At 47.2% G+C, this 10450-nt stretch overlaps 1 protein-coding gene across 1 annotated transcript; it reads right to left on the bottom strand.

Annotated features, from left to right (window-relative positions):
* Positions 1-365: 365 nt before the first annotated feature.
* Positions 366-7323, bottom strand: ELL3 (elongation factor for RNA polymerase II 3). The gene is made up of 9 exons (XM_015557517.1): positions 7101-7323; positions 2257-2596; positions 1965-2160; positions 1793-1872; positions 1589-1661; positions 1229-1406; positions 1093-1135; positions 794-965; positions 366-462 (listed from the first exon to the last, which is right to left on the bottom strand). Exons 1-9 carry the CDS (start codon positions 7321-7323, stop codon positions 382-384), a joined length of 1386 nt encoding a protein of 461 aa, XP_015413003.1. The 3' UTR covers positions 366-381.
* Positions 7324-10450: the final 3127 nt, after the last annotated feature.

The following is a 10450-nucleotide window of genomic DNA, read 5'->3' as shown; positions in this document are numbered from 1 at the left end:
TCCTGGGCTCTCTTGTCTCCCTGCACCTGAAACAAAGAAAATGCAGCATCAAGTTTAACATTGAGAAAAAAACTAGTTCTCTTAAGGGAGGGAAGTAACTTCCTCTCATGCTACCAAATGATACAGAATAATTTTTATCTTAAAACAGGCTTGCTTGTCACTTGGGTCACTGAAAAAAACAGGGAGTTTATGGCCAGTAGACCTGGGAAGCCATCCTGAGTCCAGTCCTTACCTTGTGTTCTGGAGTTCCTGGCTGAACTCTCTTGATCTCTGCCCCCAGCTCTATGAACCTTTGGCTTGCAGCCCCAAATCGAGCATGCAGGATGCGGTATTCAGCATAATCTCTCTCAAAGTCCTGCTCATAAGAGAAGTAATTCATTTTTACCTTATTGCTGACATTCCCAGACCTAGTCTTACCTTCCTGAACTTTTTATATTCCTGGACTATCTTTTCTTCCAGCACCTGAAACAAAGAAAATGCAGCATCAAGTTTAACATTGAGAAAAAAACTAGTTCTCTTAAGGGAGGGAAGTAACTTCCTCTCATGCTACCAAATGATACAGAATAATTTTTATCTTAAAACAGGCTTGCTTGTAACTGGTCACTGAAAAAAACGGAGTTTATGGCCAGTAGACCTGAGGTCTGGTTCCTAGGATATTTGAAGCCATCCTGAGTCCAGTCCTTACCTTGTGTTCTGGAGTTCCTGGCTGAACTCTCTTGATCTCTGCCCCCAGCTCTATGAACCTAGGTCTGGTTCCTAGGATATTTGAAGCCATCCTGAGTCCAGTCCTTACCTTGTGTTCTGGAGTTCCTGGCTGAACTCTCTTGATCTCTGCCCCCAGCTCTATGAACCTTTGGCTTGCAGCCCCAAATCGAGCGTGCAGGATGCGGTATTCAGCATAATCTCTCTCAAAGTCCTGCTCATAAGCATGTTGCTGCTCTGCAGTGTGGATGGCCCCATATTGCCTGCCAGGAGCAGAGTTAAGTTACCACCTTCAATTTCATTACCTGCCAAAGCTCCAAGCTTCCAGGAAGTTCATCTAAATCTCATATGCACAAGGCATGATAAACTTAGAAATGGCAGGGGACTCACAGGACGTAATCTGGTACCTCTTCAGGGCTTGGGGATTCTGAGTCTGTGAAGGAAGGAAGAAGACATGAAGGTGATTATCGGCCCTTTCCCCCACTGTGGCAGTTTTATCCTCTTCTCATTACTCTCATTAACTCACCTGCTTGAACTGAGGGACTGTGCTCCAGTCTGGGGCCCATGTCTTCATGTTTATTTTCTTGCTCCCAGTCTTCTCCCTCTCGTAGGTCCTGAGTGGGCAGTCCTTGTAGTGGACTTGGGGCTAGAGTTCTGAGCCTCTTTTCTTTCAGTTTTATAGTGGCTGCAGGTGCTGGACGCTTCTGTTGGGGAAAATACTTGTGTCACACTAATAGTATGTCAAGAAGCCTCCTCTCTGTGCCCCCTACTCTCTCTCTCGAAAATTATTTCCATGTGATAATCTCTGAGCATCAAAATGAAGGATCCCAATTTTAAAACTTTAGCCTGATTGGACAGATCTCTCTGAAAAACTGTTACAATTTACCTTGTTCAGATGTTTCTGGCTAGCAGAAGGCAGTGCCTGGTCAGGCTCTCTGTTTGGAAGACAGGTCTGGTTCCTAGGATATTTGAAGAGGGAATGGAAGAGATGAAGGCCGGAGTAGGAGGTAGAGCTAGATTTCTTATTGTATCACTTAGGGTGGAGATTCGAGGAAGGGTTTCTCAGCTTAGTCCCACTCTGCCCACGTACCTCACTTCCCACTGTGCCATGTGTTCCCTGGAGGATCCGGGGAGTGACCGTCTTTGGCTGCTTGCCCGTGGATCTGGCACCTGGCAGGGAAAATGGCAGGGGCACTTGGCTACCTGGGCGTCAGGCTTTGCCCCACCTTATCCCAACTGCCTGCAGTTTCTTCTGGCCTCACCTCCTCTAGTGCCATCTGTGGCTGTGAAACTGCATCTCTAGAATAACCCCCGATGTGCCAATTCTCAGGATCTCTGGAAGCTTCCATCAGGTTGTGGCCCTGACCTGAAGATGGGGCTGGGAGAGAATCCATGGCTGCCCAGATACTGAGGCGCTCCCTGAGTGGCCCCAGGCAGTGCAGGCGGTTCGGCCCAGGTCTGGAAAGAGGTGGTGGAAAACACACCGGGAGGGTGGAGAACTTTTAAAGCAGCTGTGGGCATCCCCGTCCTGACTTCCCACAAACCCTCTCTTACCTGCCTAAGCGTTGGTACACAAGGTCCAGGCCACCGCCAGGGCCCTCCTGGCCACACTGGGACACTGTGAAGGAGAAGAGGCAGGAGCAGCCAGGGCCTGGGAGCCTCAGATACTGGGAGTGAAAGGAGACCGTAAGCCCCAGGAGCCAACCCTGCCCCCTCCTGCCAGTGCCCTTTCTCCCCGAGCCCGCCCGAGACTGAAGAGGGGTCCCGGGGGACTCGTTAGCACGCCAGGTGCAGCTGGGCCCGAGTCCCCAGGAGGCTGAGAGGGCACAGACTCCAACCGCAGCCTCCTGGGGCCGCCACCCCAGCAGCCCCCTCACCCCCTTCGGGCTCAGTTCTCAGGAACTTCCTCAGACCGTGACCGTCTCAGTCTCCCGCCCTGAGCCCGCGTCTGTTCTCCCCGCACACATCCGTTCCAGCCTCAGGCTCCTCACCCAGAATCTCCAGTCCCGCCTCAGTCTGCCCAGCAGACCTGAAGCCGGCGCTTCTGTCTTTAAGTGGAGCGGAATCTGCAGCCTCTAGTCTAGAGGCTTCTAGGCGCAGGGGGGCGGGGGCGGGTGCGGGTGAGAGCCTGGCTGCCAAGAGCCCCAGGTCCGGAGGATGGCAGACCCAAAAGGGGATTCCTGGCTCCGACACCTGCTGCAGCACTTTTGCTTTTTTTCCGCCCGCGGTACTGATACAGATCCGAAACCAGTTTCTAAGGATGGAGAGAAAATCGGCCCCTTGAGTGCCGTGGCAGCGGTGAAGCTTGGTTGTCGAGGGCTGGGAAGATCCCCATGGGTTAAACACGTGAAACTGCTGTGATAGGGAGTTGGCCCACTCCCTCAGGAGGACAAGGGGTGCCGTGAAGTTGCCAGATATTCTGTAGGTCCAGATCCTGGTGCAGTGAGATCCCAGGACCAATCTCAGGTCAGCCCTTGGTGTTTCCACTCCTCCCTATCTATATAATCTATAATAATAAAAGCATAATATGCTCATTAGACCAGTGTACTCTGGACAAAGCTGGGGCTGGGAGGGAAGCCCAGGTCCAGGGTGCCTCCAGGTGGCCAGAGGGATGCCAGCCCAGGTCCCGTATGCCTGCAGCCGGAGGGAAGCAAGCCCAGGTCCCAGGTGCCAGAGGGATGCCGGTGCAGGCAGCCAAGGGAAGGAAAGCCAACTCTTGCACAAATTTTGTGCATTAGGCCTCTAGTCCTATGTAATAAAACCCTAATATGCAAATAGACCCAACGGTGGCACAACCTGTGCTGACCACCAGGGAGCAGCAAGCAGGTGGGCGGTAGAGAGTGAGAGGTCCTGGACTGCAAGAGGGGCAGGCTGGGCGCAGGGACACCCACCCCTTCCCTGCATGAATTGTGTGCATTGGGCGGCTAGTTTGGGTATGTTTCCCAATAGCCCTGATGTTGTTCTCTTTTCTAACCAGGACCCCTCTGCTAAATCTCAACCTGCATAATCCCAGGTGACCTTAATGCCCTCCACCCCAAATCAAATTGACGACAGTACATTTGTCAAAACTGATCAAATTGTATTTAAAACATTCTATTTTAATGTATGTAAATTATCCCTTAATAAAGTTTAAAAATCAGTGCAATAAACCTCCAACAACAAAAACATTTACTGGTCCGTGTCCTCAGGGCTCTCTACTACTCTGGGTGACAATTTGCTAATCAGATAAATCTTGTGGCACTAGGTAAAGCTGGTCTCCCAGGGTTCCTTTTCTTCTCAGAAGACATCTGTGGCCTTTTGTTAGATCTTCCTGGATTAAAATCAAAGGGGGAGGGTGGGAAGGGTGGCGGTGAATGAGGGCATAGAGGGGATAAATGGTGATGCGGGGGGGGGGGAAAAAAAGAATAAATAATATGATTGACTAACAAACTGCCCAGCACTTACTGGGCAAACTTGGTGAATAACAAGACCTGCTTTTATTAGAAAATTAAAGGAGAGACTAGAATGGTGAAATTTTCCAGACAGGAGGGAAGGAGCGGTGCTGTAAGAGGAGGCAGCCGGGGAAGATATTTGTTGAAAGGAGGTAGGGATCTAACATTTGTTGGGTGTCCGTTGTTAGGTGTCAGGATCTTTGCCCGTTATTTAATCCCTATAATAGTTTTATAGAGCAGGCATTGTCCACATTTTTCATACATTCATTCAACAAGTACTTATTGAGCTCTGTACCAGACACTGTACTGGGTCCTTGGGCTACCTCAACGAACAAATTCTTGTTTTGGGAGACACTAAACACACCTAAGAAATAAGCATTAAAAATATAGTGTATGACCTTAGCTGGTTTGGCCCAGTGGATAGAGCATTGGCCTGCAGACTGAAAGGTCGCAGGCTTGATTCTGGTCAAGGGCATATGCCCAGGTTGCAGGCTCGATCCCCAATAGGGGATGTGCAGGAGGCAGCCAATCAATGATTCTATCTCATCATTGATGTTTCTATCTCTCTCTCTCCCTCTCCCTTCCTCTCTGAAATCAATAAAATCATACTTTAATAAAAAATATATAGTGTATGGGTCCTGGCTAGTGTGGCTCAATTAGTTGAGCATCATCCCATGCACCGCAAGGTCGCTGCTTCGATTCCTGGTCAGGCACATGCCCAGGTTGCTGGTTCAGACAGTAGGCAACTGATCAATGTTTCTCTCTCTCTCTCTCTTTCTCTCTCTCTCTCTCTCTCTCTCTCTCTCCTTCTCTCTCTAAATATCAATAAAAACATATTTTACAATATAGATATAGTGTATGGGATGTGGAGGGATTTTGAAGAGGGTACAGGGGGTCAAATATATAAAATATATGGTGACAGGGTGGAAACAGACTAGAAAGGGTCAATTCGGGGGAAGGACATATGTAATACTGTCAACTATAAAGATTTTTTTTCAATATGACAAGGAGATGAGACTTTTGGGTGGTGAACACACAATGTAGTAGATAGATGATGTATTATAGAATTGTACATTTAAAACTTAATTTTACCAATGAATGCCACCCCCAATAAATTTAATTAAATAAAATAGGGCATGTTAAAAGGTGATAAGTTGCCCTAGCTGGTTTGGCCCAGTGGCTAGAGCGTCAGGCTGAGGACTGAAGGGTCCTGGGTTTGATTCCAGTCAAGGTCACATGCCTGGGTTGCAGGCTCCATCCCCAGTGTGAGGCGTGCAGGAGGCAGCCGATCAATGATTCTCTCTTATCATTGCTGTTTCTCTCTCTCTCTCTCCCTTCCTCTCTGAAATCAATAAGTGCTATAGAACAAAAGAAAAAATAGAGCAAGGTAAGGGGGTTTGGAAATAGAGCAGGGTTGGGAGGGTTGACCATATATTAAGTAAGGTGATCAGAGAAGGCCTTCTGGAGAAGATGAAATTTGAGGAATGCCCAAAAGGAGGTGAGGGAATTGGCCAAGCTGTACAGTTGGAGGACATGCTCTTCAGAAGAGGGACTAGCCACTGCAAACTCTAAGTCACAAGTGTGCTTGAAGGGTTTGAGGAAAAGTTGAGGCCAGTGTCACTGGAACAAAATGAGTGAGGGGAAGAGTAGTAAGAGATAAAGTCAAGAAGATAGGGAGCAGAGGGAATTAGTCACGAAGGGCCTTGTGGGCTATTGTGTAAACTTTGGCTTTTATTTCGAAGGAAATGGGGAGTCACTGCAGGATTTTGAACAGAGGAGTAACATGAAGTCACTTCTATTTTAAAAGGATCACTCTGGCTACTGTGTTAAGAATAGACTAGGGCCATGGTTGGCAAACTGCGGCTCTCAAGCCACATGTGGCTCTTTGGCCCCTTGAGTGTGGCTCTTCCTAAGCCAGCTGTGGGCAAACTACGGCCCGCGGGCCAGAGCCGGCCCGTTTGAAATGAATAAAACTAAAAAAAAAAAAAGACCATACTCTTTTATGGAATGATGTTTACTTTGAGTTTATATTAGTTCACACAAACCCTCCATCCATGCTTTTGTTCCGGCCCTCGGGTCCAGGTTAAGAACCCATTGTGGCCCCCGAGTCAAAAAGTTTGCCCACCCCTGTAAGCCTTAGGAGTACCCTAATTAAATTAATAACATATAGTTTAACTTAATAATATATAGTTTAAGTTTAAAAAATTTGGCTCTCAAAAGAAATTTCAATCGTTGTGCTTGTTGATATTTGGCTCTGTTGACTAATGAGTTTGCCGACCACTGGCCTAGGGGAACAAGTATAAAAGCAGTATGACCTGTTAGGTGGCTATAGCAGTAATCCAGGCTAGAGATGGTGGCAGCTTGACCAGTGGATAACAAAGCACGTGGGAGAAGGGATAGGGTTCTGGATATGTTGAGGGTAGAGAATTTCCTGGTGGGTTGAATGTGGTATGTGAGAGACAAATGCCATTAAGGATAACAAGGAATGCTCTGGCTGGTTTGACTCAGTGGATAGAGCATCAGCTTCCGGTCAAGGGCACATGCCCAGATTGCGGACTCGATCCCCAGTGAGGGGTACGCAGGGGGCGGCCTATACATGATTCTCTCTCATCATTGATGTTTTTCTCTCTCTACCTTCCTCTCTGAAATTTAAAAAAAAAAAAAAAGGATAACAAGGATTTGGGGCCAGAACACTAGAAAGATGAAATTGTCATCGACGGAGGAAGGGAAGACTGCATGTGGAATAGTGTTAGTTCTGACTATGCTGAGTTGTCCTAGAATCCACATGGGGATGTGGAGCAGGCATTTATATAAACAAGTTGGGAGCAGGTGCAAGATGTCTTGGGCTAGGGATGCAAACTTGGTAATACAAAACATGTGTGTGCGTATGTGCCATTGAGTCAGCTCCAACTCCCGGCAACCCTATGAATGAGAGACGTCCACAGTGTCCTGTCCTCAAAGCCTTACTCAGCTCCTGTAGCATCATGCTACAGGCTTCTTTTATGGTGTCAGTTCCTCTCATATGTGATCTTCCTCTTTTCTTGTTGCCTTCAGTTTTTCCAAGCTTTATTATCTTTTCCAGAGAACCCTGACTTCTAATTTTGTGCCTGAAATAGGACAGCTTCAGTTTTGTCATTTTTGCATCCAGCAACTTTTCAGGATTGGTTTGCCCTACTACCTGCTTGTTCATCTTTCTGTTGGTCTAGGCCCGAGTATCCATAGAACTCTCTCCAACACCAACTTTCAAATGAATCATTTTCTTTTCCCTATCAGCCTTCTTCACTGTCCAACTTTCACATCCAGATGCAGTAATTTGAAATGCGAGGGCGTGGGTGATTTTAGCCTTGGTCTCTAATGACACACATTTGCTACAAAACATGTAGATGGTATTTAAAACCATGAGGCTGGATGAGATCACCCAGGAAGACAGAGGAGAGCCCTGGGCACTCCAATCTCTAGAAAGAGGTCAGGGTGAAGAAAAGCCAAGCCAATTGAAGGGAAATGGCCAGGGAGGAAGGAGAAGCACCAAGAACACCAAGAGAGTGTGATGTCCTGAAAGTGAAGTGAAAAAAATGTTTAGAGGGGAAGGGATTGATCAAGCGTGTCAACTGCTGTGGATAGGCCATGTAAAATGAAGATTTAAAATTGACCGTTGTAATAAAAGTTCTCTAAAATTGACAGTGCTGATGGTTGCACATATCTGTGATTATACTAAAAGCCATTAAATTGTGCACTACACTTCGAATGGGTGAATTCTATAGCATTTGAATTCTGTCTCTTTTTTTAATCTTCACCTGAGGATATTTTTTCCCATTGATTTCTAGAGGGAGTAGAAGGGACGGAAGAGTGGGGAGGGGAGAGAAAGAGAAACGTTGACAGGAGAGAGACACATCGATTGGTTGCCTCCTGCACACGCCCCTACTAGGGCCTGTGAACCTGCAACTGAGGTAATTGCCCTTGACCGGAAATGGAACCTGTGGCCTTTTAGTCCACAGGCCAGCACTCAAACCATTGAACCACACCGGCCAGGGCCATCTTCCTCATTTTTAAGTGTAAATTCAGTATTGTTAAGTACATTCACATTGTTGTGCAGCCAATCTCCAGAACTCCTTTCTTCTTGCAAAACTGAAACTCTATACCCATTAACCAAGTTCCCCCCCCCATTTCATATTCCTCCCAGCCTCTGGTAACCACCCTTCTTCTTTCTGTTTCCATGAATTTGACTACTCCAGATACCTCATGGTGGCATCATAAAGTATTTTTCTTTTTGTGACTGGCTTATTTCACTTAGCATAATGTCCTCAAGATGTATCCATATTCTAGTATGTGTCAGAATTTCCTTCCTTTTTAAGGCTGAATAAGATTCCATTGTATATAATATCCTATCTAATAAAGAGGTAATATGCAAATTGACCATCCCCCCAACATATAAGAGGGCCGCCACAAGATGGCCAGCAGGGGAGGGCAGTTGGGGGGGGGGGGCCAGGCCAGCAGGGGAGGGCCGTTAGGGGCAATCGGACCAACAGGAGCGCAGTTAGGCATCGATCAGGCTGGCAGGGGAGTGATTAGGGGGTGATCAGGCTGGCAGTCAGAAGTGGTTAGGAGCAATCAGGCAGGCGAGCGGGTGGGAGCCAACAGTCCTGGATTGTTAGAGAGATGTCTGACTGCCCGTTTAGGCCTGATCCCTCTGGGGTCCTAGATGGGAGAGGGTGCAGGCTGGGCTGAAGGACACCTCTCCCTCCCCCTACATGAATTTTGTGCACTGGGCCTCTAGTATTTATATATTTTGTTTGTTTGTCCCTTTATCTGTCAATGGACACTTGAATTGCTTCCATTTTTGGCTATTATGAATAATGCTTTAATGAACATGGGTATACAAATACCATATTATTATTTTATTTATTTTTTAAAAGTTTTATTGGTTTTAGAGAGAGGAAATGAGAGAGAAAGAGAGAGCAAAACATTGATCAGTTGCCTCCTGCATGCACCCTGACTGGTGACAGAATCAGTGGCCTCTTGGTGCACAACAAGATGATGTTCAACCAACTGAGCTTCACCGGTCAGGGAAAAATACCATTTTTTAAAAAATGTATTTTAAAACATTACTCTGAGAAGGGCTGCATGACACAAAAGAATTCCAGTAAGTGGTCTGGCTAGGATTTGAACTCAGGCCACCCGGTTCTGGAGCCTATGGTTGCCCTCCACACTTACGAGATCATGCCACATCAGCAGCCTATAGTCTTTTACATCAGGACAGGTTCTGCATCCATATATGGAAGAAAAGGAAACAGACATTTTCCGTGTATGCATGTGACCCTATTTCTATAGAGTTATTACTTTGGGTCTTCTCGTTCCCTTTCCCCTCATGCTCCTCATCACCACATGGTTTGGACCTAGAGATTCTGTCCTTTGAACATGGGAATGTTTCTCTCCTTCTTATCAGAATCTGCTAGGCCTGCAACCCTGTGGCTCTGAGGTGTCGCTCAGCTCTGAGAGTGTCCACTTGCCTGGGAGCCACATGTCCTTCCACAGTCCCAATGCTGCTGCATTGAGGGTCCACTTTGACATATAGCCCCAGCATAAGAACTGAAACCCTGTCGAATCGAGCAAGAGTAGGGCTATCCATATTTTCCGACAGAGTAGCCCAGACTCTGCTATGTATTATCAGCTCTTTGCCTCTGAACTTCTGTCCAAAGGGTGAGGGAGAACTAGAAAGGAACTCTTGATGGGAACAAATAAATAGCTGGAGTTTAGTAAGCCGGGAGTGAGAAGCAGAGAAGAGAATTGGAAGTGGGAAGGGTTGGAAACTTGCATTATCCCCTGGTGTCTCCCAAAGGAGAGAAGGAGGGGGGATAGAATGGATGAATGCCTGCATAATACAAATGCAGTTCAGCTGAGCCAAGGGAGAAGCAGAGGTATGCGGGAGGAGGTGCTGCTCTGAGACCTCAGCTTGCTCATGATTTGTTCACAAAGGTAGGTAAGATGGGGAGGAGGTGCTTGGTGGAGGCAAGGAGCTATTCAGGAGCACCAGTGGTCAGGAGTGAGATGTCATCACCCAGGCCCGAAGAAGCCCAAGGTAAAGTGCCTCAGCTCCCCTCCTCAGGTATTTCCTGATCCATACTTAACAGCTCTTCAAGAATGGACACCTCAGTCAGCCCCAAGCCTTCCAGGACTTAGAACCTGCTCCCAGTGCAAAGCCACCTTTCTGTGGGGATAACTCTAGCCCACACTCTTCCTGCATTCTTCTCCTATCCTAGGTATCTTTGTCTCTGGACCTGTTCCTGGATGTTTATCTGTTTCTTTCTATCAACACTTTC

The sequence above is a fragment of the Myotis davidii genome, unplaced genomic scaffold (genome assembly GCF_000327345.1).
Source record: "Myotis davidii unplaced genomic scaffold, ASM32734v1 scaffold46, whole genome shotgun sequence".
Taxonomy (NCBI): Eukaryota; Metazoa; Chordata; class Mammalia; order Chiroptera; family Vespertilionidae; genus Myotis; species Myotis davidii.
This window is presented reverse-complemented; position numbering and strand designations above follow the sequence as displayed.

Coding starts and splice junctions, on each gene's coding strand:
- ELL3 (XM_015557517.1), bottom strand. CDS start 7,323: ATGAACAAGCAGGTAGTAGGGCAAACCAATCCTGAAAAGTTGCTGGAT. Junction 2,161..2,256: donor GTGTACCAACGCTTAGGCAG/GTAAGAGAGGGT, acceptor ACCTCTTTCCAG/ACCTGGGCCGAACCGCCTGC. Junction 1,662..1,792: donor ATGGCACAGTGGGAAGTGAG/GTACGTGGGCAG, acceptor CAAATATCCTAG/GAACCAGACCTGTCTTCCAA.